At 40.4% G+C, this 27,694-nt stretch overlaps 1 protein-coding gene across 1 annotated transcript in view; it reads right to left on the bottom strand.

Annotated features, from left to right (window-relative positions):
* polrmt (polymerase (RNA) mitochondrial (DNA directed)) overlaps positions 1–27,694 on the bottom strand; it is a 57,793-nt gene that overhangs the window by 12,047 nt on the left and 18,052 nt on the right. Inside the window, exons 9-16 of the mRNA XM_085397175.1 lie at positions 26,288–26,527; positions 22,873–23,658; positions 22,324–22,446; positions 20,224–20,346; positions 18,977–19,156; positions 17,873–17,959; positions 15,684–15,797; positions 4,662–4,714 (exon numbers count right to left, since the gene is read on the bottom strand). Coding sequence (XP_085253301.1) covers positions 4,662–4,714; positions 15,684–15,797; positions 17,873–17,959; positions 18,977–19,156; positions 20,224–20,346; positions 22,324–22,446; positions 22,873–23,658; positions 26,288–26,527 — 1,706 coding nt within the window. The remainder of the gene's footprint in view (positions 1–4,661; positions 4,715–15,683; positions 15,798–17,872; positions 17,960–18,976; positions 19,157–20,223; positions 20,347–22,323; positions 22,447–22,872; positions 23,659–26,287; positions 26,528–27,694) is intronic.

Below are 27,694 nucleotides of genomic sequence, written 5' to 3'. Positions count from 1 at the left end.
GAGGTGAAACTGCTCTCTCTACAGAGCAAACAAGCAACTCTTATAGGGCTTGAATCAAAAAGACTGTATTTCACAGCACAGGCCTGGATTAACAACACCTGTTTTTTTAAAAGAAAAAAAGAAGACTAAAGGAAAAAGCAAGAGAACTGAGAAAAAGCCATCAGTACTCCCTTACTACTGCGCCTTCTTAAAAACGATACTGCTGGATCAGTTTACCTTAAGGAGATCATGCAAATACAGTGGGGCAAAAAAGTATTTAGTCAGCCACCGATTGTGCAAGTTCCCCCACCTAAAATGATGACAGAGGTCAGTAATTTGCACCAGAGGTACACTTCAACTGTGAGAGACAGAATGTGAAAAAAAAATCCATGAATCCACATGGTAGGATTTGTAAAGAATTTATTCGTAAATCAGGGTGGAAAATAAGTATTTGGTCAATAACAAAAATACAACTCAATACTTTGTAACATAACCTTTGTTGGCAATAACAGAGGTCAAACGTTTACTATAGGTCTTTACCAGGTTTGCACACACAGTAGCTGGTATTTTGGCTCATTCCTCCATGCAGATCTTCTCGAGAGCAGTGATGTTTTGGGGCTGTCGCAGAGCAACACGGACTTTCAACTCCCGCCACAGATTTTCTATGAGGTTGAGGTCTGGAGACTGGCTAGGCCACTCCAGGACTTTCAAATGCTTCTTACGGAGCCACTCCTTTGTTGCCCGGGTGGTGTGTTTTGGATCATTGTCATGTTGGAAGACCCAGCCTCGTTTCATCTTCAAAGTTCTCACTGATGGAAGGAGGTTTTGGCTCAAAATCTCACGATACATGGCCCCATTCATTCTGTCCTTAACACGGATCAGTCGTCCTGTCCCCTTGGCAGAAAAACAGCCCCATAGCATGATGTTTCCACCCCCATGCTTCACAGTAGGTATGGTGTTCTTGGGATGCAACTCAGTATTCTTCTTCCTCCAAACACGACGAGTTGAGTTTATACCAAAAAGTTCTACTTTGGTTTCATCTGACCACATGACATTCTCCCAATCCTCTGCTGTATCATCCATGTGCTCTCTGGCAAACTTCAGACGGGCCTGGACATGCACTGGCTTCAGCAGCGGAACACGTCTGGCACTGCGGGATTTGATTCCCTGCCGTTGTAGTGTGTTACTGATGGTGACCTTTGTTACTTTGGTCCCAGCTCTCTGCAGGTCATTCACCAGGTCCCCCCGTGTGGTTCTGGGATCTTTGCTCACCGTTCTCATGATCATTTTGACCCCACGGGATGAGATCTTGCGTGGAGCCCCAGATCGAGGGAGATTATCAGTGGTCTTGTATGTCTTCCATTTTCTGATGATTGCTCCCACAGTTGATTTTTTCACACCAAGCTGCTTGCCTATTGCAGATTCACTCTTCCCAGTCTGGTGCAGGTCTACAATACTTTTCCTGGTGTCCTTCGAAAGCTCTTTGGTCTTGGCCATGGCGGAGTTTGGAGTCTGACTGTTTGAGGCTGTGGACAGGTGTCTTTTATACAGATGATGAGTTCAAACAGGTGCCATTCATACAGGTAACGAGTGGGGGACAGAAAAGCTTCTTACAGAAGGCGTTACAGGTCTGTGAGAGCCAGAGATTTTCCTTGTTTGAGGTGACCAAATACTTATTTTCCACCCTGATTTACGAATAAATTCTTTACAAATCCTACCATGTGAATTCATGGATTTTTTTTTCACATTCTGTCTCTCACAGTTGAAGTGTACCTCTGGTGCAAATTACTGACCTCTGTCATCATTTTAAGCAGGGGAACTTGCACAATCGGTGGCTGACTAAATACTTTTTTGCCCCACTGTATGTGTGGTTCTGTGTATCTGTGTGTGTGGAGTGAAAGGCCAAAGAAAATCACAATGGTTGTGTGGAGTCTGGCTCAGAATGTCAGCTTGCTTCCGCTGACAGCAAATCTCAAGTTTCGGACTGAACTCTTTCCTCCCTCTGACTTCTTCTAACCCTTGCCCTGTTTTGATATTCAAAGGACTGGATCTGTGGTGTACTGTAGATGTCAGACTGAGGAGGATGGCTGTCAGTCTTTGTCATCTATGTCTCCAGTGCTCTCACTCTGTCTCCTTTTGTTCTCTGCTCACCTCTCTGTCTTTTCTTTAACCTCTCTATCCACACATTTCTAGCTCTTTGCAGTTTTGTAGATGGCAAAAAGAAATTTAGTGATAATTCATCTTTCAACATGTTGAATTCATTGGCATGTTATAGCTCAACCTCTCTTGGTAAATTCATCAGTACCAGAAGATGAATGTTTGGCTTTAAAGGAGTGAAGCCAATTTACATTTAAGAACTATTAAATTTCAACATTGAAATTCTAGTCATGAAGACAGTTATTTTGCTGTATGACAATTGTATAACTCAAATTTAACCCTTAAGTAAATTTTAAAAAGCATTTTTCAGGCTGTGTCACCCAATCTTTAATGTAGAGTACTATGCAAAAGTTCATTTTGCCTCCAAAAAAAAGAGACTTGTAACTTTTTTATAGTGGTATCGAGCAAAACTTCTCTAGGCTTTCTTTGGGTATTGGCTGCCTGACCATTTTCAGAGGAATATTTTATTCATTGTAGGGCTGCACGATTTTGCATAAAATGAGAATCACGATTTTTTGGCTTAGAATTGAGATCACGATTCTCTCACGATTTTCTTTTCCAGTATAAATATTTATTGCACTTATTAACTGCACATCAACTTCGTAACAGTTGAGACTGAACATAAAAACAATAAATAAACATAAAAACAACAAATGTCTCACGTTTTGTTGTTGCTGCAAAATGTTGTACTGCTTGAAATTCCGTCTCCACCGTTGCTCGACACTGCGTGTATAGAGCAGGTAGTGCAACAATAGAAAAATAGTTGGGGGACAGCACTGTGTAGCGTTTGTCTAGGGTGTTGATCATTTTCCTAAATCCCTCGTTTTGCACAGTGTTGATGGGAGCCATATCTTTGGTCAGGTGATAAGTGATAGCCTCCGTAATTTCTTTGTGCCTGCGGGAGTTCGACAGGTATAGGGAAGCGCTGTATAAGGTTCCCGTTATTGATGTTTGGGTGGTTGACCGGGACAGATTTTCTCCTGCCACTTTCTCGTCATCCCTGACGTGTTCTCCGTTGTTTTTTCCCTGCTAATGTTAGCATCACACGGCACAGCTTCTGTATCACGTTGTATAAGGCTCCGCCCTTGTCATTTGTTGAGCAGGAAGAGTGAGCGCTTGTTTTCATGCAGAGTACGTCCCGGATCAAAATGCGGTACAGTCGTCGTCGTCTTTTTTTTTTTTTTTTTTAAATCGTTGTCATTTGGAAATGAGATCGCACATAAGTATGAATCGAGATCGCGATTTTCTAACGATTAATCGTGCAGCCCTAATTCATTGTAAAGTCAGACTGGCCACTACAGGTCTTATGGAGTTATGAATTAAAATGTTAATTTTTTTTGTTCAAATCATTATCAATATTTACAAAGGAGAGCATGGGAGAGGTGCAACATCGAGTAAAACACTATGCAGGTCTTGTTGTGTTTTGGAGCTTTACAGCCAATTGTGTTGGGGTTGTTGTCAAATCTGACGTAATTATGATTTACTGATCCACCACACGATACCATGTGGAAAGCTTCTGATTGGCAACATTTGATTTTTCAGCGGGGTAACTATCATATACACACTGCCAATGTAGTAAAAGCATACCTTTAAGAAGAAAACACATGCTTACCTAAGGGAGTTCAAGCTGTGCTGGAGAATAAAGGTGCTAATACCAAATATTGATTTTCGAATTGTGCAAACTCTGTTTTTTCCTTATATACTGGATTTCCATGTATGTCTGAACATATTTCAAACAATTGCTGTACCCGCTTCCCATTTCTTAGAACAATATAAAGAAATTAGGTGTGGTTAAGAACCTTTGCACACTACTGTAAAAAGTGCCTCTTATTATAGAAAAATAAGTGGAATATATTTCACCATTTCTCACATGTTAATGCTTTCTTATCTTGACTGACAGATTTTGTAGCCTGTGCAGCCTCTTCTTATTGCATAATCCCATCTTCTTCAAGTTAATAAGGTATTGAGCCAGTTATTTGACTTTCATTACTAGATCTATAAATGAGGCTTTGTGGAAAGTGGCCTGAACTTATTTTTCAACTCATTTCGATCTCAGTTCCACTTATAATTGAAACAGACAGTGTGCTTTCAAACTATGCTTTCAAAGAGGTTCCTAAAAACCTCTGATGCCATTTTCTACTTTATGACAAATGCGAAGATATTTCAAAGTCTGAGTATGCAATTAGTGAAAACAGCTACAGGAGACAGTGTGGCTGAAGTGCCTCGAAGTGCAACCTAACGGCCCCAAGGGAGCTCTAATTTCCACATTTCTTTACCTCTATAAGCTAACAAGAGATTTGTCGAGTAGTCTGAAGGTACATTTCTAAAATTTGTGACTACAAAAGTCAAAGGCAACCAAAAGAAAGAAAGAAACAAAGAGCCTGAAGTAATTACCCGCATTGTGTTCTTGTTCTAGGTCAATAATGGACCTTTCAGCTGAAGACATCAATGGGGTCACTTTACATATGCTGTGGGTCAAGGTTAACAACGCAAGAGGAGAAACTGACAGAAACAGGAGAACTTACTCTTTGGTGTCGTGGCTTATCTTGAGGTTTATGTGCTGCATGGTACTCTTCAGCTGGAGAGACAAAAGGAAAAGACAGAGTCAAACTCTTAAATGATACTGGAATTCTGCACAAGATGTTCCTCCTGTATTGGTCAGGCTCTCATTTAAATCTAGTTGTTTAATGGACATTTCAAAAACTGAGAAAAAAAATAAACAAAACAAGGTAAAGGGCTAATGATCATCCCTCTCTGAACTAAAATTGTTTATAGTAGACGCTAGAGCAGGCCGATATGACCAAAAATATTTATCACGATATACATTTGAAAATTTGCGATAACGATATAATTGACACTAGACAAAATACTTTACAACTCCACAACTTTATTAGTGCAAAAAACAAACCATCAATGTATTTTCACTTAAACAAGCAGCTGTTTTTATGTGCATTAAAGTTATATAAAAATTCAGTGCAAATGCAAATTTCTTGCTGACAGTTTAACCAAAAGGCATTTCCAGTGGAAACTGGCCGACATATCCTCAGCATAACCATGTAGAATATCCACAAAACTTAAAAAGAGGTTATACACACACACACAATACAGTAATATTATGTTGAAGCGCAGTACGTATCACTCCGCGAGGCTCCTGCCAACGATAGCCGTAATGCTCCAACAATCCATCAAGCGGTGCGGCTTCGTAGCTTAGCAAAGTCGTACTAAAGCATTTGACAGATTTTCGAGCGCCGTGTACCACATAAAATCGTTTCGAGGTCAGTAAACACAACCAGAATTCATACATAAGACACACGGGATTATAAGGGGCACTGTCGATTTTCAGAAAAATCAAAGAATTGATTTTAAGTGTGCCGTATTTTCCAAAAAACACGGTAATAACGACGGCCCGCTAGCATGCGCTACCAAAAATAGTGCTTTGTTGTGTATCTGATGGGCGAAAGCTAAACCAGTTCCACACCACTGAAGTTGCAGCATTTTTACAAACCAGTTCTGGTTCATCTGTTTCATTCAACGATCCGCTTTCGCCCTTCTCATTCTCCGCCATGCTTTTTCCGCCATGTGCGTATGAAAACAAAGGCACTGCGCATGCGCGTTTTACCCATATTTTATCGCGATATTTCATTTTCTTATCGTTGCCCAACATTATACCGGTATTACCGCCCAGCCCTAGTAGACGCCCAACACCCTGACCTGATTATAGGCTGAAAATGTCATTATTCGCCACCAAAGGGTTTAATAACACATAGAATAGTTTCAGACATTAACTGCTTATTTAGATCAATGAATACATGGAGCGGTACAGATACTCCACCAAGAAGAATTAAATTAAAATATCTGTGGTTTTTGTCTACAGTTAGGATTTTAGTGGTCCAACCCCACAATAAGATTGATTTTTAAAAAAACAAAAACAAAACAAAACAGGGATCGATTCCAGTGAATCCAGCATTCACTTACACACAGGGACAGGGGGGGAACATCTAGAAGTTGCATTTGTATAAGAGATTGAAAAGAGAGCCATAGTAGAAAAAATGTAATTAAATTGAACTGTGCACTGTGGGTAATGTAGGCTTTGACTCCTTAGATATCCATCATGAGTCCAATACTCATGTATGAGCCACCAAGAAGTGGCTTCCATAGGGCTATTATCCACTTAACCCTAATAAATAACTAGCAAACCAAATTAAAAGGAAGGATAAATGAAATGCAGCATTACTCAGGCTTTTACTCATAGTTATTGCTGATAGAGAGAAGACTTGGTCCCTGTAAGATTGGAGTCCATCCATTTAGCTGTGCCAAACATGTATATCAGGTCAGTCTTTCCGTGACCCTTGGAACCATGCCTGGGTGGGAATGAAGGGTACTATCAAGAAAGAGATACTTCTAGGAACAGGCAACCACACTGATGAATTTGCTTGCCTTGCACTGAGCCTAAACTAATGTTATTTTATTCTTTTCACTGTTGGAATGGAGCGTTGATGCTGGTTGATGCCATTTATTACCTTCAGAGTGAAACACATTTATCTGTACTAAGAGTAGTCCAAGTGCTTTTAATGTCATCGCATATCATTTTCACTGTTCAGAACAAGTTGAACTCACAGCATTATGATTGAATGGAAAATGTGTTTGAGTTTGTTTGTTCCCAATAATTAATGAGCTCTCATTAAAACAAATTTGCATCCATTTCCTTGCTTTTTAGGTCAACACGTGGACTGCAACAGGCAAATAATAATCATCAAATCCATGTTGAGTAGCATGATGGCTGAGTGATGAGCCTTTCAGTTTGGGTGGCTTAGGTGTCCATTAGATGGATGCTTCTATCAGTCACCGGCTGTTTTTGACTCACCGTAAAATCTGTTTTGTCAAAATTTGTTTCTGGATTGGGTCAATCGTTTCATCCGTTTTACTCTTCATAAGATAACTTTTTCAAAGTGGTGGAAACACACTGTGTAAAATGTGACTCCAGTGATCTGCACATCAGTTACAACTAATTACGTTAACTGGCATCAGGCTAGTATAAACTGGGTGTAAAAATAGCATTTCAAGACATGAGTTTTATATAATAATAATAATACTAATATATAGAGTTCCTTTAGCATAAACGCTATGATCTGTGTGTCTTTTTCAGGCAAGGCCTTTTGTCACCAACACTACGCTAAACCAGATTCTACACTTACCACAACACCGTGGCATGAAGTAAGGGTTCAGATACAAAAACTGGAGTACCTGCACATTGAAACATTGAACACTGTAATATGAAAAATTAGCATGATGCTGCAATTGCAAAAAAGCGGAAAGTTCTGTGGCTCATCTACTAACAATATGCTAATTTATAAACAAGGACACGGTCAGTTAATTTCAACAACCACCAGAATTCCATCAAGAGCATTACAAATTAGTGAGCCAAAAATAAGCAGACCTGATTAGGTAAAGAATAGCCTAATAATTAAAATATTACAGAGTAAGTGTAGGTATTCTACATGTATTTCTCTCTGAAAACTCAGATGAATGAGAAGCAGCTGAAGGACAATCAATAAGCTTTTACGGACAAACTCTTGTGTTGGAAATTGCTGGGGGCTGAGTGTGGTGTTTATCTAAAGCAGTAGTTCCCAAACTACCGTACGCGTACCCTCGGGGGTACGCAAGTGGCTGTAGGGGGTACGTGTGGGTTGGGGTTGGAGTGGGGATCAAAAGTTTTAAAAGCCGAAATTTGCGCTAATGCAGTTTTTTTTGCCTGTCAAATACATGACTATATACCACCCTCTGGTGTTCAGCAAAAAAATAGCTCTGACAAAATACATGGGCGTGATTTGCCCAAATGACTGACACCTAACAGTTGAAGTTGCCTCCAAGCATTCAGTGCAGCGCGAAAATGGACAAGTGGTTAACAAGAAAAAAAGGCCCTACCACAGAGACACCGGCCACAACAACCAATAAGCTCATATCCGAAGATGCATTTTCCAGTGACCGCACAGGTGATTGTTCAACAACAATGTGTTCGTCAGATTTGGATGCTAGCAGTGCTAGCAGGGATGTATCTGTGGTTACTAGCCAAGTGGCTAGCATAGCTGGAGCCAGCCATGTGGAAAGTGATGAAGTGTCTGATGCGGAGCGTCAAAGTGGGAGAAAGCATGACAGCACGGACTGTAACACAACCTCATCAAAGAAGCGCAAATATGATGACAATTATATTTCGCTGGGGTTTACGTGTATAAATATTGGTGGATTTCCCCGGCCACAGTGTGTTATTTGTGCAAAAGTATTGTCTCAGAACTCAATGAAACCTTCACTTTTGCGCAGACATTTAGAGACAAATCATCCCCATTTGAAAAATAAACCAAGGGAATATTTTGAGCGACAGCTAAAATCACTTTCAACAAGTAAAACCTGCATTCAGGTGCCAGATCTTATGAATAAAAACAGACTACAAGCATCTTACATGGTCAGTTACAGAGTGGCTAAAAACAACAAACCCCACACTATTGTGGAGGACCTCATTCTCCCTGCTGCTTTAGATATGGTAGGGACAATGTTGGGGGAAAAGGCAAAAAAGACGATACAGTCCATTCCATCATCAAACAATACTGTCTTACGGCGCATCAATGCAATGTCAGAAAATGTTTTACAGCAGCTACTTCTGCGCATACGCCACAGTGAATGTTATGCAATACAGCTAGATGAGTCCACGGATGTGGCTGGCCTGGCGCATCTTCTCGTATATGTGCGCTACATTCATGAAGGAACCATCAAGGAGGACATGCTGTTCTGTAAACCGCTGGAACAAAGGACAACTGCCGCAGATATTTTTCAAAAGCTGGACACATTCATGAACACACATGGACTCGTGTGGGACAGATGTGTTGGCATCTGTACTGATGGCGCACGGGCCATGACTGGGAGACACGGAGGTGTGGTTTCGCGTGTGCAAGCAGTCGCGCCAGATGCCTCCTGGGTACACTGCAGCATCCACCGAGAGGCTCTTGCTGCAAAGGGAATACCTGTCCGTTTGAAACATGTTTTGGACACGAGTGTAAAAATGGTTAACTTTGTGAAAGCCAGGCCGCTGAACTCCCGCTTATTTACTGCGTTGTGCAATGAGATGGGCAGCGAGCATGAGACATTATTACTCCACACAGAGGTTCGCTGGCTATCTAGAGGGAAAGTGCTGACCCGTTTCTTTGAGTTGAGGGATGAACTTAAAGTTTTCTTCAGTAACCATCCCTTTGAGCTGTCTGAACATTTGCATGATGAAGAGTACCTTACCTGCCTGGCTTATCTGTGTGATATATTTTCTCGTCTGAACGAGCTCAATCTCGGATTACAAGGCGTTTCTGCAACTATATTCAATGTTCAAGATAAAGTTGAGGCCATGATAAAGAAGTTAAACCTTTGGAAGAACTGCTTGGATACAAACAACACTGAAGTCTTTCCTGTGCTGCATGATTTTCTGTGCTCTAATGATCTCACACTATCTAAAAGTGTAAAGCGCGAATGTAACGTGCACCTTGAGGAGCTGGCGGTGCAGTTACGCCGATACTTCCCAGAGACGGACGGCTCAAATGATTGGATACGTCACCCGTTCACCGCCGTGCCTACTTCGTTATCACCGTCTGACCAGGAGAGCCTAATTGAAATCGCCACAGATGGATCTCTAAAAGTTGAACACGCTCAAAAGAACCTGGCGGATTTCTGGATAGGGCTGCGCACTGAACAGCCCGCGCTGGCTAAGCGCGCTGTCAAGACTCTGATGCCTTTCGCCACCACATACTTATGCGAAAAGGGATTTTCTGCTTTAACAAACATGAAAACAAAATACAGAGCAAGACTTTGTGTGGAAAACGATTTAAGACTCAGCCTTTCCCAAATTGAGCCAAACATTGAAGAGCTGTGTGCCTCTGCTCAAGCACATCCATCACATTAAATAAAGTTCTGTTTAATGAAAGTTCATGGCCTTTATGCTCTCGACAAAAAAGTGAATTCTAATAAATCCTTTGATACACTGCTAGTATTAAGTAGTAAAGTTTGTTATTAAAACTCTGTCATTACTAAAAAATATTGATAAATTCATTTGGTGGTGAGAAATAATCGACTGTGCAGTATTTATCTTTATGCATGCGATATTGCAATGTATTTATAGACACTAATTAAGAGTCGTTCGTAGTAGGGGGTATGCGGCTGAGGGTGACATGTCTCAAGGGGTACGTGGCTGGAAAAAGTTTGGGAAGCACTGATCTAAAGGATAGATACATTATTACAAACTTTTCCATCATATAAACCTGAAAGCTGTTTGTAACAGCTGACCTGGACAATATGTAGAAGAGCACAAAACATTATTGATAGTCAGATCCTAAGCCCTTGGTGTGTTAATGAAGATACTGTTACCATGCCGCATGCATAAATGCACAGATCGCCCCTATTTTCATTCACTCATTAAAAGTGGCATTTCAGTATAGTACATAATGGCTTCAATAGATAAATTACAGAAAAAAGAAACATGAAAAGTTGCTCTGTGTGTGCACACTGCTGAGAAAAGATTTTCTATGTCTGTGTGTGTACAGATCTCTCCTCGTGGTAAAAAGTAACCTGGCTGTCTGTGAAACAACACACGTCCTTGTAGGTGTTTTGTTTTGGGATACTCGTCCTCATTCCCTTTCATGCTATGTTAAGTTTAGTTCAATTCATATAAGTTCTCCTTCGGTTAACCAAAAAACAGTAATACTGAGGGCCAAGTATATGTGAGGATGATGGTGAGGACTCAGTGAAGAGGCACAGGGCTTACATCCAGGATGCACTTGTTCATCTTTCAAATATTTTTCCCCAACTTGCAGTAAATTGTGTGCTGTAAATAACCAGCCACAAAAATGCTTGTTGCAAAATTGATACTGCAAAGTAAATCCTGACAGAAGCTTTTCATAGGCAAAAGTGGGTTTCTTACTGGAACAGAACCTTAGTAAATCTGACCCATAGTGTGCTAATAACAAGAAAGCCCTAAACTGTTACGCAGCTGAAAAAAATGGGGGAACATTTTACTTTCAAAAACTACAACTGGTCTCCTCAGATGTTTTTAAAGGATGTGAGACACAACAAGTCCTTTTCTACCAAGCCACATTCATACAAATCTGCTTATTTTAAGCCTTCAAAGACTAAATATCACACCCATCTCTGATGGATGCATTTGGAACTTTGACGCCCCAGAGGAACTCGGGATTGAACTACTAGTTAACTTCTAGTTAACGCACAAGGTTGAATCACAACCGCACAGCATCCCAAGCTTGCACAAATGACTTCTAAAAGAACCACAGCATGACCACTGCCATTATGACACCCCTAGGAGACTTAAATAACCGCAAGTCAAGTGTTAATGGACAACTCCATTATCTGATGCAGCTTGCTTCTCTTCTCAATGAGCACTGAGGACTCACAGGGGTGCACATCTCTCTTTTAACTATTCCCAATTCAGCTGTTTGTTTTTTTTCCCCATGAGTCTATAATTACCTCCTGCAAAGCAAACATGTCATATGGTAAGCTCTCTAGGGTCTGGTGGAAAGGTGACGTGGTTTACATGCTTCAGTTAGTGGCTCTACTGCATTTAAGGATGGTGAGTAATGAATGACAGAATCAAACGATTATGAATGAAGGCTTGTGGAACAGATGTGCACTGCATCCCTTTACTTTCTGCAATGGTTGCCACATCATCAATCATCACTTTAGGGGGACTTGTGAGGGAACATGTTTAAGGAAAGGAAAGGAGAAACTGACATGGATGTGGCGAGAGAGAAAGAAATGGAGGTTACCATCGATGTGAGTAATGGACTGCCACGCTGTTAATGAGGTCACTACCAAAAGCCATAACCTTCATTTTAATGTATACGTGTGTGATTTGTGTACAGGACCCGACTGAAACCCTGGATGTGATTAATGAGATCTCGGCCAGTCCTGCTGTGTGTCTGTGGGGAATAAGGTCCTGTAGTCTAAATCACGTCAGGGTTGTGGTGCAGATGGTCATGGATACAAAAGCCATCAGTAACTACATAAAAGCCAAGAGGGGTATTCCTATTCATCACATGATGGTTTATAACACACACCTTATTTTTTAACACGCCACCTTTCTCTGCTGTTGTGTATCCTCTGGGCCTCTCCCTTCTCCTCCAGAAGACCGATGAAAACAGCTGGAGACTCACAATCTCACACCGCCCCCCTAAGCAACACTTTCACTGACCTTTTCCAAATCTTCTTTCTTACAAACTTTTTTTTTCTGCCTACCTCTGGGGGGTGTCTTTGATACTCAAACTGCATTTATGATTTCACCCCAAAATGCCACAAGATTCTGCACATTCAATGAAACATCATGCTTCTCCTGGGAACAGCATTTCTTCTGTTCCAAAGCATGAGGAGGTATGGAGGGCATCACATCGACATTTAGAGATAGTTCACCAGAATCTGAATCTGAATGAAAAGCCAACTTATTCTGTGCAGACCACGTGTTTTTCAACTTTTGAGAAAACGTGCTTATATCCAAAAGAAAAACAAGCTTCACAGACACAGCCTACCATCTTTTCATTACTAGACAAGTGAGAACAGAGAGGTAGAAGTGAGAACACATACCAAGCTCATAGAAATCTGGCAAGTAAATCAGGAAAAAAAAAAAAAACTTAAGGCGAGCCAAAAGATGGCAAAGGCTTGCAAACAACCAAACAAACAAACAGAAAGCTATAAAAAAATGACCACCAATGTGCATGTATCTCACTCTCATATCAGCGAGCAGGGAATCTTTTACATCTCTGTGCTCGGGGCCCACTGTCTCATAATCCATCCATGACCGATTTGCTAAAACTTTTATTCAAAGGGATTAGCTCCGAGGGTTTGTGACCCATTACATTTAGTTATTTATTAGCACTGCACTATTTCTGTATTGCTATAGGCCACCACCACTGTACTTTACTCTTTAGTACTGTACAAAAAAAGAAATTATGCACAGTGCCCATCAGCATTCACCACCAAAAACCAAAGTAACTGATTCTTTCCGCATAGAGGACATTAGATCACATGCTTTTAGTCACCCTATAAACTCAAAATCCAGTCAAATCCAGCCAATCCAGCTGATGATTCCCTCGTGTCACCATCCGCAGCGAGTGAGATTTCACTGTAGCTGTGTTGGGAGAGGGAATAAAAATAAACAGGGTATCTAAGCCAGAGTGACCTATGATCCGATTAGTATCTCCCAATCCTGTTAGGCTGCCTCCCTGATGTATGTTCATGCTTCATTCAGCTACTCTATCCTACTCCAATTTCCTCACCTTCCATCAGCCATGGAAAATCCTTGATTACAAAGGTCAGCATTTGTATCCCAACTCCGTATGCACAGGGAAAACCAACAGAAATGAAGCAATGTACACACACACACACACACACACACACACACACACACACACACACACACACACACACACACACACACACACACACACACACACACACACACACACACACACACACACACACACACACACACACACACACACACACTCTCTACTGATGTTATGCCACTGTAGCTACTGTCTCCCCAGTTATTGGTTTTCTCATTGTGCATTATACTTCATCTTTCCACTATCTAGAGTCTAATTACTAATGACCCTCAAAAACACAGTGGCCTTGGATTTAAGAGGCAGAGAGGAGACTGGGAGATTGAATTTAATCCAGCTATGCAGAGAAAAGGTGACCTTTCTGCAAGTTAGTTTCATTTTTGTTGCTCAGTGATGCAACTGGATTAGTGAGTTATTGTAGGGGGTGAAGAAAGCTATCTGTGAAACATAAGCTAAGACCTCAATCAGCCATGAAGTTATCTTTTCATTCATTTAGGCCTTGAAAAGAAGCACAGCTAATCATTTCCATTGTCCCTGTTGGACACTAAAAGAAGCAGATCAAATCAGGGGAACGTGTCCTACTACACCAACAGAGAGAAAGAGATGCACCCTCAGGGGACTAAACCATCTGTCACCCTCGCTCTCTTGCACCTGCTCATGAGGTGTCACTCCCTTTCTAAGCTAACCTTATGCTTGATGTCATACTAAAAGAGCAGGCTGCATGCTGGGCAAGCCCACAGCTAGCTCTCTGATTGTACTTGGCACACACTACATGTCTGTCTCCACCTTTCACTTGATTCATAAACAGGAATGTTAGCGGTCACAGCGGTTTTTATATAATCAACAGCACAACACCTATAAGTACACCGCATATGTGAGTGTTGTTGATTATATAAAAGCCACAGATATGTTCTCTGTATATGATACCGCCAGGATCTCCATAGTGATTCTGGGGAGCTCCATTAAAGTTTGTCCGCTCACAACAATTACAATATTCTATCAGCAGCATTATGATGGCCTGCTTCTCTAAACAAACAAACAAACAAACTAACAAACAAATGCTAACAAAATCCAGGTTGTTTAAAACCGGTTAAAAGCCAGGGTACCTTTAGTACAGGGTACTTACTATAAATACGTGTAAATGCTTATTCAGCTCATGTGTTAAGCCAATGACAAACCAGGTTCATTTGAAATTCCATAAAGTCCAACTAACCTAAAGACCTTTATACATCAATGAAATATTAGTCAGAGCAAAAATACAATGATGGATCAAAACTTACATGTGACAAACAAAATAGGACAGAAGGTTTCAATAAATGCTTGGTATGTCAGAGAAAAGTTAACACTTTGTTCTCTAACTCGTGTCAAAAGTTGTGTAAAGTATGTAAATGGCCTGCATTTGTATAGCGCTTTTCTAGTCCATAGGACCCCAAAGCGCTTTACACTACATTCAGTCATTCACCCATTCACACACACATTCACACACTGGCGATAGCAAGCTACATTGTAGCCACAGCTGCCCTGGGGCGCACTGACAGAGGCGAGGCTGCCGGACACAGGCGCCACCGGGCCCTCTGACCACCACCAGTAGGCAAACATGGGGTTAGTATCTTGCCCAAGGATATTTGGCATGCAGCCAGGATGCAGCCTGGGATCGAACCACCGACCTTCTGATTAGTGGCTGACCTGCTCTGCCACCTGAGCTACAGCCACCCCAAGTATGTGCTATGAAAAGGTCAATTGTAGATGTGTGGAGAAACCAGCGAAAGCTGAGATAAAGAGAAGAAAGACAAACAAGCCAAGATACAAGAAAACAGCATAAAGGTCAGGTGGTGAATTTCTCAAAACATAGTGAAATGAAGACTGGAAATGAATTGGCTCAGCTGTCGGAATAACCATGAAGAGAAGCGATACACAGTCATCAAGTAAGAAACAGATTAACATAACTAACCTTATGAAATTTCCCCTTGTGGGACTAATAAAGGTATATCAATCAATATCAAAACATACAAGGCCAACAGAGATAACAGGTATTGTCAGACACAAAGAAAACTGCCACTAATGTTACTACTTAAGCAACAGATATCATGTTAAAACTGCAATAGATTGGTGAGAGACAGAGAGGAGGTTAAAGAGCTTCCACGTTTGTCTTAAGGTGAGACTTACCACTTGGTTGCGTGTGCGGTGGTACGGTTGAATGATGGGTAATCCCAGGGGTGTCACCCATTGCACAGTGTGACCCGACTTAGAGATGAGCCTGGCGCTCTCAGTCAGCCAGTCCTGTAACAAATGGATTCAATCAGAGGTAACATGAAGGGACACAGTGATAGAAATATTTAATATTAGTCAAGAATGCGTGTGTGACATGCTTGTATGTTTAGAGCATGTTACTGACAAGAGTGCAACTAAATTTAAATCAGGTTAAATGAGGTTGATGGAGATTTCAGGTTCGGCTAGACAGGGCTAAGACACCAATGCTATCTCTGAGCCTCCAAGTAGGCACACCTGTGGTATCAATCCCAAAATCCAACGGAGCCTTGTTCTCAAGTTATCGCATTCACAAAATTAAACCGTAAAAAAACACTACGATGAAGGGAAAAAAATAGAGACTTCATTGCCTAGACTAGAGCATCAACAAAAGATTTATGCACTTACTGCTCATTCTACTTCTGCTGCTTTAAGGACCTACTAACAACTGTTGCAGGCTTGTTGCTGAACAGTGAAGTGTCGCTTAGTCTGGAATATCCGACAGCACTGTTTGCATATGTGTCTGGAATAGTCTGCCTCCAAAAATGGAAGCCCTATTGATGTCCCATAAGGGTTTTGTCACACATACAAATGCACACTCAGTGAGCTGTAGGAAAGATAAATATGTCCTAGCAACTGGAGTTAGCAACCTGACCAGAAGCTGGTCCATTAAACATCACCTCGCCTCCTACAATCAAAGCACAAAATAAGAAAACCGCAAAAGCAAAGAAACCGACGTCAGAGATTAACAAGAAAAACATCTTGAAAAATTGACTGACTGGCAAACATACAGACAGAGGTGGGCACAGACAATGAACAAACAGTGGGAGCACAATTTGAAGTTAATGATCAGCAGTGTTGACAGGATAAATGGGAAATGTACAGAGAACGTAGGCGAGGTCAGGGATAACAGCGTCAAGGATTGATCAGCTGCCTCTCTTTCCCCTCATACTTCAGCTCTTCCCTGTGAAATGCAAGTGGATGTGACCTATAAAAGCAGCGGGGGATACACACACTTACGCACTCACGCTGGCAATAGCATCACATCGGCACCAAGGTATGTTAGGAAGGGTATTTATCATCTCAGACTGGGCTATCCCTGCGTGTTTCCCACAGGACACGCACACAAAAACAGTGGTTGGTGGTAATAATGGTTCGGCAGACTCCTCTCTGCCTCTAGAGATAATATACAATCCCCTACCAGGTGCACGTCCTAAATCTATTAATGGAATCTATGTGATGAATAGGTGCCATTGGCAGGGTAACAGTAAAGTAAACACGCCATTAATAAAATTCAAATAAGAGCCTATCTGCAGCAGTAGATCAGTAGGCAGAGCATGCTTTAGAGGTTTGTAATGTCCTAGCGACTTAAACAAACCTCATTTAAAAACAACGTAATTTAGTGCCGACTAAAACTTTTCCAGATTTATCTTTGCAAGACTATAATGAGTTGAGTTGTATATGAAGCACAGAAATTTCTTTAAAAGTCTGTATGTCAAAGCAAATACTGATTAATTATTAGTCACATATGCTGAAATATATGCCTGTAGCTTGTTAATTAACCTACTGTACACTGAAAAAATAAAAAAATAAAACAAAAAAATATAGAGGTTACACACTAATTATAGGCATATTCTCTTTTATTTTCTTTGATAGTATCAAATAATAGATTTTTCTTGTGAAACATTTTAAAGAAACTCATCTAAAATAAAACGTTACCATAATAAATGGTATCTTCGTTATAAACACAGAGAAAAAGCTTGAATACTTTTATTTTAGTTGCAGTTTTTAATGAATACTTGTATTTTTTTGCTGTTTTTACTGCATGTGTTCTAGTGAAACTTGCATATATATCGAGAATACAACATTGCTATCCAGAATAGCAATAGTGCTCTCATCTCCAAAACTTTAAAGAACATACAGAGTGCCGAGTATAAAGAAAACAAAGGACACCAGCACTCCCTGGGAAAAAAAAAAGTCATTATATCTCCCCAAATAATGTGTTTAACAATATTTCTAATCAAGTGCCACCACAGATTGATGATAATTTGTTGGATGAGATCATTTTATCATTTGCATATGTTGTAATGTGCGTGTGATGAGCTCACCTGTATCTCTCTGGTCCCTGTAAACATCTCCTTTAAGGCATTGAACACCTGACGCACCAGGTAATGGGATGCATCCCACACAAACTCCTGGAAAAACAACAACACAGGAGTCTTTCATAGTTGGTCAAACTGTTTAATTTGTCCAATTTTAAAAATTAAAAACATGCATTTTAGCTTTTAATTGTGCTTCGAATGGTGGCTACATGTATGATGCAAATTAGTGTTACAAATCAGGGTATCTCATTTGCATCTCATTACACTGATATGATCTCTACAGAAGGCCTTGCCCTCTTTTCACCATCCATCCCACTGTAATCACTCACAATTACACTCCCCCCTAATTCCCTGTTTAAACAATTAGGAACATTATCCAGAAGTCATTTAGCAGAATGCCTGTGAGATAGTAGACAGCAGACAGAGTTATGCTGATCCCATCTACACAGACAATGAGATTAACTCTAACTGTTGTAAGGAATTGTGTAGCTATGGAACACTGGAGCGCTGTGAGAAGATTCAGTTCTTCCATTCTCCTTTCTTGGTGTCATGTAACAGAATGGGTGTGTCCATCAAAGGAGAATTCAGGCCCAACCAAATCAAAGTGCAGATAACTAAAAATAGACACGCAGTGGCTGTGCGTAGGATATCAAATATAGCTACTGTTGGATTGCATTCCCTGAAACGTCCATGCAATGTGATCATAAATAAATCTGATCAAAGTAAATATTAAAAGCATCGGTTCAGGCTCCATGCAGCTCATTTAGAGACAGTGTAGTATGACTCTTTACGTCAAGGTCAAACTGACTGAAATACCTTTGGCTGCAGAAACAAATGTGATGATTGTACAATACAGTATGTGGCCGCTATTTGCAGTGCATTAAATCCTTTAAACCCTTTACACTCATGCAGAAGATAAAAGAGTAAGTATAAAAAAAGCTACTTAAAAATAGAGTTTAAAGCGTTTGCAAAGTGAGAGGAACCCCTCACACAGAGGAGGTCCTGTGTTAAGGGGCCGCTCTGTCATGCTGAGCTGACACCGTGCTAAAAATAGCGTAGCGTGTATGAAGGAACTCTTTCACTCGCCACCCTCTTTCACCGTTGCTATACCTTCGGAAACTCGTCAATCTCCTTCAGTCTTTTCTCTATCTGGAGGCGTCCGCCATAGCGAGTGACTCCGTACACCACAGTCATCACTGTCTGTTTAACCACCTTCCTGCTGATGAAGCCCTCCAGCACCTGGGCGATCTTCAGTCCGCTCTCTGCATCCCGAGCTCGTAACTCCTCCACCTGGAACATGTAGACAACTTACATATGAATTTTCTTTTTTAAAAGGAGGTCTTTTGGAGGACAATTTAAAGCTTCCCCAAAAATGAACACAGATAACATCTGCGTGACATTAATATAATATGTCACAACTGCTTTCACTCACAGCTTTGAGACTAGAAGCAGAAAACTCATTTCATGATCAGCAAAGCTATTTTTCAGCTCTTGTTGTAAAGCAGTCTTAAGTAATGTGACTCTTGACAGTGTTACTTATTGTTTAACATAAAACAACAACAATATAGTGAGTCTGTAGGGAAGGTTTTACGATTTTTCCAAATTCTTTAGACTAATCATGTTTAAACAGGCTTTGGTTGTACGCAGGCAAAGAGTCCATGTGGAGAGCAGAAGAGGAGCAGAAGTATAATTATTGCCTCGCAATTATTGTTCTTTTTAAAATGAATTTGAATTCATGAACGATGACTGGTCACTAGAAGAGGAAACCTTGGTCCAGGTATTCACTAATTTAACAGGGTCCCTACAGATTAGCAACTGTGCCTGGAGACAAGGTCAACAAACCAGCCAATGACAGTGGTTATTGTACAGTAAACCCCAAGACGACTTATTTATCCATGTAGCTTCTAACATCACAGCTAATGTCATCATGGTATCTAACAATAAACGCAATACTCTGAGGCAAACATTACAGTCACTGTGTGTGGACTTCTGAAATGGATGTTTTTGTTCTGTTCTTTCTGATTTTTCCGGTACTGAAATGTCAGCACATCACACTTATCTTCCAACTGTGCCTCCTAAAAGCACGCAGGCTCATGCTTCACCATTCAAGACTTTAGACATGAGACAGTCTCGTCTCTGCACTTTCATGCAAAGCAAGAGAAACCAAGCACTTCTGAAGACAAGGCCTAGACTAAAATATAATCTCAATGCCTTAGCTTGTCACTCACTGTTGGATCCACTGGGCCGTCTGAATACTAACAGGTGAAGATCTGCAACATGCTTTGCAACTGATATGTGCCATCATTAATCTGTGTAACCGTAAGTCTGCGCAGTTCAAAGAAAGTAACAGAGCAGACCTGTTGTGCAACTCCGCTGTAGACATCCTGGGGCACATCACAGGGCATGAGATTGACTGATGTAGCACCAATAACATCTCTGCCTAGAGCGGCGTAGTGCTGGAGACCATTACAGGAGCCGTCCTGGAGAAGAGGTGAAGAAAAAGATTAAAGCACGACTGTGGAGGCAGACAGCAGAGAAAGAATCACAAGGATCCGCACTGATTGGGTCAAGTCATCCAAGGAGCAAGGTTTAAAGGTCTGCCTTTCTGCCAATAAACAAATAATAAAGCACAAAAAAAGAATAAATAAGATGAATTGCATGAACGTGAGGATATGTTGGGAATATGTTATGTGGTTGAGGCTTTGTTACACTTAATTCCAAAGACTAAACTTAATTTTTCACTCTATTCAAACCAACATGTAACCTACAAGTGTATAAAATAATACAGTTTCATCTTTTTTTTCCTTTGGGTTTCACTTTATCATAATTACAGCTGTTAAACACCAAGCTAAGCAACGTAGATATATGTATCTGGGTATCAGGACAGATAAATCTTCATTCTTGTCCATCCTTCTTTGATCCTCGTCCCCTATGTAACACTAATATAGTGCTTGCATGTGTTGTTGTGGAGAGGCAACATTTAAGTTTCACAACTGTAAGTCTAAGCTCACCCAACTTGACTCCTGGTCATCAACTTTATTTATCCATATATTTCAATATCTATCAAAGGCAGTAAACTCTAAATTACATCAATCAGATTTAAAATAAATAAAATTGAATTAAAGTAAATAAAATTGAGCCCTGAGGCTTACTTTTATATGCATTTAATTTCATTCAAACCCTAAGCCTCAATTTTATCTAAAGTAGTTTAGCTGAACTTCACCACTCAATTAAGTAATAATAATAATAATAATAATAATAATAATAATAATAATAATAATGGATTGCATTTATATAGCGCTTTTTGAGACCCTCAAAGCGCTTTACAATTCCACTATTCATTCACTCTCACATTCACAATACTGGTGGAAGCAAGCTACAGTTGTAGCCACAGCTGCCCTGGGGCAGACTGACAGAAGCGCCATATCGCGCCATCGGCCCCACCATCGGCAACACCAGTAGGCAGTAGGTGAAGAGTCTTGCCCAAGGACACAACGACCGAGACTGTCCGGGGCTCGAACCGGCAACCTTCCGATTACAAGACGAACTCCCAACTCCTGAGCCACAATCGCCCCCGAAGTGAAGTATTGGAGATACTGTCTTTTTAACACATCTACAAAGAGGAAGTGCTAAATACTTTGTGAATTACACTCACTTTTGGTCTAATGGTCTAAAAAATAAAAAATAAATCCTCTTTTCAGCTTCTTTGTCTTATTCTTTGAAGGCATGGGAAAATGTTGCTCCTTACATTTCATGCATTATTATTAGTGTGCGTTCCAGCGATGTTGGGTATAATTAATCAGACAGACAATAGCTTGTAATCACTAATGGGATTAAAATGTTCTTTTGCAACAAAAATGAGACATTTTGAGAAGTGAAAATAAAATTAGAAAATTACATTATAACAACATTATAAGAACCTTATTAACAAAGGCCTGCGGTGCAGATGAGATGAGGCTTTACTCAGCCACATATTTCGGTTAATGGTCTAAATCAGGGAATTCTTGACAAAAAGATGCTCCACAGTTAATGTATATACACTGTTCTACAAATATAGCATGTCACTAAGAATAACAATCATTCATATGATTTTTCTGTTGCTTTTTTCCGTTGAGAAAACGCATTGGTTTAAATGTCAGATCCTCGTGCAGGATATGTCAAAAAGGCTTCTGGCTTGCAAGATAAGGTTGACAGGTTTATAGCAGATGACAAAACGGTGAACATCGCACAGGAGGTCTTGGTTTGTTAACTTTGATTTGCCATCTAAAATAGACCCACTGAATGATGCAACCTTTTTTTTTTTCTCGAAAGACATAAACCTGAACTACAATAAGAAGACGTAAGATGAGTAACTCAAACAAGCTTTCCATAATTCAAAAAGTTTTTACATTTTATTTGGACTTTTACATGACTGATATGCTACTCATTAAGCATGACTCTCTCAGTCTGTTACGTACCTGATGAACAGGAAAATGAGAGATGAACTGTGCTGGATCAGGAGATCTCACAGCATTGGCTATCTCCATGCAGCAGGCCAGAGCCTGCCATGGCTCATCTGCATTCATCCACCACTTTCTACCCTGAGAGAAAAAGTCACAAGCACATAGCACATTATACTGCATACATACCTTTCATAGGAATACAAAAAAAAAAATTGACATATTCTAATATTCAATGTTTAGACCGACAATTAAACCATTGTGTCATTGGCATTGTCCCAGTAATTAAAAAATGCTTTATCCACTTTTATGAAATACATATACGTACAAACAAGTATAAAGAGAAAATAACCAAATATTAGTGAGTGTGTATGTATATATTTGAGTCTGTATGGATTAGAGAAAATCCAAAAACTCAATTCTTTTTTAATAAAGTCATTAAAGTTGCCCACAGCACAAACAAGTTCAAATAACTCATTAAAAACCCCAAATTACCAAGATTTCTATGACTGTGACGAGTGTACGTGGAACGTCTTACTATACAGTGAATGAGCAGCAAGTACTAACATTTAGAGGGTTGTCGGCAGAGTCCAGTATGTCCTCCATGATAGTGTTGGCATACTCAAGTCGGCCCTGTAGTGAGCTCCTCTTCTTTAATCCTGTAAGATTCACCAAGTGGATCTTTAGCCAGTCCAGGCCTTTGGGACCAAGCAGCTTCCCCTCCGCAAACACAAGGATTGCCCGTGTGACATCACTTCCCAGGTGATTAAAGTATGGAGGACATGGATAGGTACGTCCCCTGAAGTCCATGTTGTGAGGGAACCAGAAGATCTCGTCTCGCATGTGGTTGGCGATGGACAGTTTATAGAGAGCATCCATACGTAAGCTGTGCATCTCGCTGCATTTCTTTTTGGCATTGATCACCTGTCTTTTCATGTGGGCCTTCTCACTAGCTGTATAACTGTGGTCTTGAGGGTTAAAGTGGGGGATTTTGGGGGCTTCCGACAAAGGAGGTGGGATGTCTAGCTTATCGCTTCCACGATCATTAAAGATGGAGATAATAATGTCCAGCAAAGGTTTGTTGATCTTCCAGGCACAGTTGCCCAACTGGTTGAGAGAGTCATAGATGGCATGAAGATTTTGACATTTCTCCAACAACTCTTCGTGTTGGGTCGCCCCGTCCACTGTGCGCATCAGCTTCGTCGGCGTGAGCAGGTATGCTCCAAACTTGACTGATGTCCAGGGCACTGGAGGGCACAGCATCGGCATCACATAGGAGTCAAAAGTCAACTTGGTCTCCATGGCTTCCTGCTGCATCTGAGTAAGGATGGGGTGGGGCTTGATGAAGCCAACCTGGCGGGTAAAACATCACAAGAAAATCAGTCGCAAACTAAAAAAAGAGCAGACACACCAGTGAACAGAGATTGCTGTTTCAATTACAACAACATGAAAGGGACTGCCTCAGCTTATTTCTAAAGCTTGGTTAATCATGACAGGATATGGTCAGCATCAAGTGCAAATTTGATTAATAAAGGTATAAAAGCAACACGCTTCGACTTCTGTTGAATCATAAGTTTGAATCATAACTGACATGTGAGAACATCTTATAATCTGAATCTTATCTTTAAAAAAAACTAACAGCTGAGATTAAAAAAAATATATTAATATCAGTGCTGCCATTCTACTACTTGTGTTAAACAATTACTGAAAATCACAATAAAATGGGCAACTGTAGCTCCGCAAATGTGAAAAAAAACAAACAAGTGTAACATCTTTACTTGACTGTTATTATATTTGTTACATGCCAACCCCGCTCCGGAGCCAGAGGATTAGGCACGATAGTTTTTCCAAGAACAGGGCTTTGATGTTAAAGAGTTACCGCAGTGACAGGAAAAGAAGGAAAAAAAAAAAATCACTGTAACCTGACAGAAACACCTCAGCTTTGCACGAATGAGTCAGACTTTCATGCTGCGCAGTAAAATCATTAGGATGCCCCCCTGATGGGCTAACCTCCACCCAGGGAAAGAAGGGAGACGGGAAGAATAAGAGAAAAGAAGGTCGAATGGAACAAAGAGAGACAGAAAATTACACACGAATGAAATTCAGCAATAGGTATGCCCCGCTGCCAAAGTGCATCAAGTCCCAAAAATCCACAGTTCTCTCTCTCTCTTTGTACTCACCCCCCAACACATGCCTCACCCTCCTGCAGGGTCCTGTGGCAGTAAATCAGCGATCCAATTAAGGGGACACTAAAAAAGGGATTAGCGTGAGACCTATTCATCTCACTCAACTGTTCCCTTTGCCAATTCACACTGTGGGTAAATGGTTTTATAAAAGACACTCTTTTGAGCGTCACACTGGATAGGAGGTTGCTCAAGTGTTCAAGGTAACGGGCTTTAGAACAGTTCTCTTGTCCAAAGTGAAGGTCAGGCTTTTTAAGTTTTTTCCCGCTTTGTTTCTGCTTCTGCATGGCTTCTTTCTTTTAATGAAAAGTCTGCTATTCTTAAACTCTTTTGGGTCAATCATTTAATCAGACTAATTTTACACAATTAGCAAAAATTCACAATTAATTTGATTTGCCTGATCGAGAGTCCTTATAATCAACAGTTGTGTTTTGTTTTTCTAATCCATCGTATAATTTTCCCTAGTTTCTAGGAGATCCCCTAATCTTTGGTCTTTTTTCCCCCATAAATCTCAATTGAAAGAATATTTTTCTTGGTCTGGGTTAATACTCAGACATCCTTTTATCAGATTATCAGAAGGTATTGGACTTCAACAGAAACTATTGTTTCTGTATTTACTCCCTCTTCTGCAACTTCTTAGCTCGATTACGGATATTTGGTATCATTGTTACGCAGATGATATTCAGCTGCATATCTCTTTTAGGCCACCTGATGTTTCTAAGCTTCAAATCTTCCAGCCCTGCTTTGATTCCATTAGAGATTGGATGACTGAAATTATCTTAAACTAAATGCTGAGAAAACTGAAATCATTGTCTTTGCTCCTGAGAAATTTGTTCCCCTCGTGGTTAAAAATCTAGGCCCTCTTGCTTCTTATATTAAACCCTCTATTAAGAACCTTGGTGTTACACTTGACCCAGCTCTGACGCTGGACACACACGTTAAATCTTTGGTTCGCTCATGTTTTTACCAATTAAGAAATATTGCTGAGTCCCATTGTGTCACGCTCCGAAATGGAAGTGATTATTCATGCTTTTGTTTCATCTCGCTTAGATTATTGTAATTCCTTGTTTACTTGCTTAAGTAATGCCTCCCTGGAACAACTGCAGGTTGTCCAGAATGCTGCTGCTAGGCTTCTGACAAAGTATCCCAAATACTCCCATGCCACTCCCCTGCTGATCCAAATGCATTGGCTCCCTGTCAAGTTCAGGGTCCATTTTAAGATTATAATCATGACCTACAGGGCCCTGCACGGTGTAGCCCCAACTTACATCAGTGATCTTCTTCTTCCTTATTGCCCCAGCAGGTCCCTGAGGTCTTGTGACCAGGACTTGCTGGTTGTCCAGCATACAAGGGTAAAAAGAAAAATGACAGAGCGTTTGTATCAGTGACTCCCAGACTCTGGAACTCGCTCCCTTTGAGATTGAGATCTGTGGACTCACTCATTTCTTTTAAAAAGCAGTTAAAAACGTATCTGTTTAAACTTGCTTTTGGTTGATTTTGTTTGTTTGAGGTTGTATGTCCGTTTCTGAAGAACTTTTATGATTTTTATGCGATTTTGTTTACCTTGAAAGGTGCTATATAAATAAAATTTTACTTTACTTTATGTCTCTCAGTCTGCAACGCAAAAAAAGGAACCTAATCAAGAGGATCTGTGTCAACCTTCTTATTTAGTCAGGAATCTGTAATAGGTGCTTCATTTAAAAAATGCTTTAATAGAGTCACCACCAACCCTAGGTTATCAAATCATGTGCTTCAATGATACCTCTGTGGAACAGACCAGGAGAGAACTTCCACCGTACCTGCCGGGTGCTGCGAAAGGTGTACATGTGGTAGAGGATGGGGATGAGTTTCCTGTCATAGGCTGGGTTCAGGATGTCGCTATTAATTTTAAGATTTTTAACCATCATATCCACCATGTACGTGCCAAGCTCCAGAGTTACTATGTATGGCCAGCTTGTCTCGCCCCCCTGCAGCGTAGGTCCTGAACTCTGCTCCATCTCCAGCTTCCACCACTGCTCCCTTGGAAGGACGTCATACACCTGCATGGATAAAAGGTTGGCTGTTTTAATTTTGTGAGGAAAGTGTGTTATTTTGTAAATACCTCAAAGACATAAAGATTCAGAGTTACAACCACTTTCTAGTATTTTCTCTTTTATGAAAATTAGCATGAGCAAGCTTTATATTTGCTGGTTTTATTTGGTCTGCACGTATATCCTTGGTATTAAGTCCTGGATCCTCCAGATCACCACGACTGATGGAACGGGTACCCCACATGCCTGTCTCTGGATTTCTTGTTTCCGCTGTATCTAGTTGCTAGTGATTATAATTTCCACTGGCTCCGAGTTATTTCAGCTCGTTCTGTTATTTCTGCTTATTCAGTGGCTAAAAGAGGAGAAGACTCAAGCAAAGAACGCCAGAGGGAAGAGAAAATCTAAATCTTTTTACCAGGCTCTTAAAAAGTTTGGAAAACTGAAATACAAAAATATACAAGAAAACTTTACAAAAAAAACCCCCAAAACTGGTGAAATGACTGAATATTAAGAAATTAAGTTTTAAATCACTACTAGTCAGCACTCATAAATGCAAGCTACATCGGTCGGTTGACTTTCCCAGAGCTTGGTTATAGACCAAGACTACATTCACACTCCTCCTAAGCCATATGAGATATTACATCAGATAAATGAACAAATTTTTCTATTTATTCTGGCTATTTTTTAATTAAAACTGCTTTATGGTTATTTTGAATTTAACTCAAATGGCAACCCCAGGGCTGACAAACAATTAAGGTTATTAGAATAGCTGCTTTGATCATTAGATGTGCAAACACAGGAAGCTGTAGCTTATTACTGCCTGCCAGGTCTCACGTCCACTGACTGCAATCACCGATTGGACCCCTTGACTACGTTTGTGCTTCTGGTGCCTTTTGGAGCACTTTAGTTGAATTATCTGACAAATAATATGGCTTCACTGTGTGCTACAGTCCAGAAAAGAAATTTGTGCTTTAGTTCTGAAAAGTCTAATTCTTGTCTTTTGTTTATTTGTTACTGATTAGCATAAATGTGCCTGTCTGCTGCAGCTTACTAACCCCGCTAATGTCAGTTAATACCATAGCAGTCCACCCTCTCCCCGAAATATGAGGAGTCCCGGTGCCCAATTTTTAATTTTACGTAGACGTTTAATAATAAATACTCTACATAAACACTACT

The sequence above is a fragment of the Rhamphochromis longiceps genome, linkage group LG23, assembly GCF_057381845.1.
Source record: "Rhamphochromis longiceps isolate RC_006_pf linkage group LG23, R_longiceps_female_GT1.1, whole genome shotgun sequence".
Taxonomy (NCBI): Eukaryota; Metazoa; Chordata; class Actinopteri; order Cichliformes; family Cichlidae; genus Rhamphochromis; species Rhamphochromis longiceps.
This window is presented reverse-complemented; position numbering and strand designations above follow the sequence as displayed.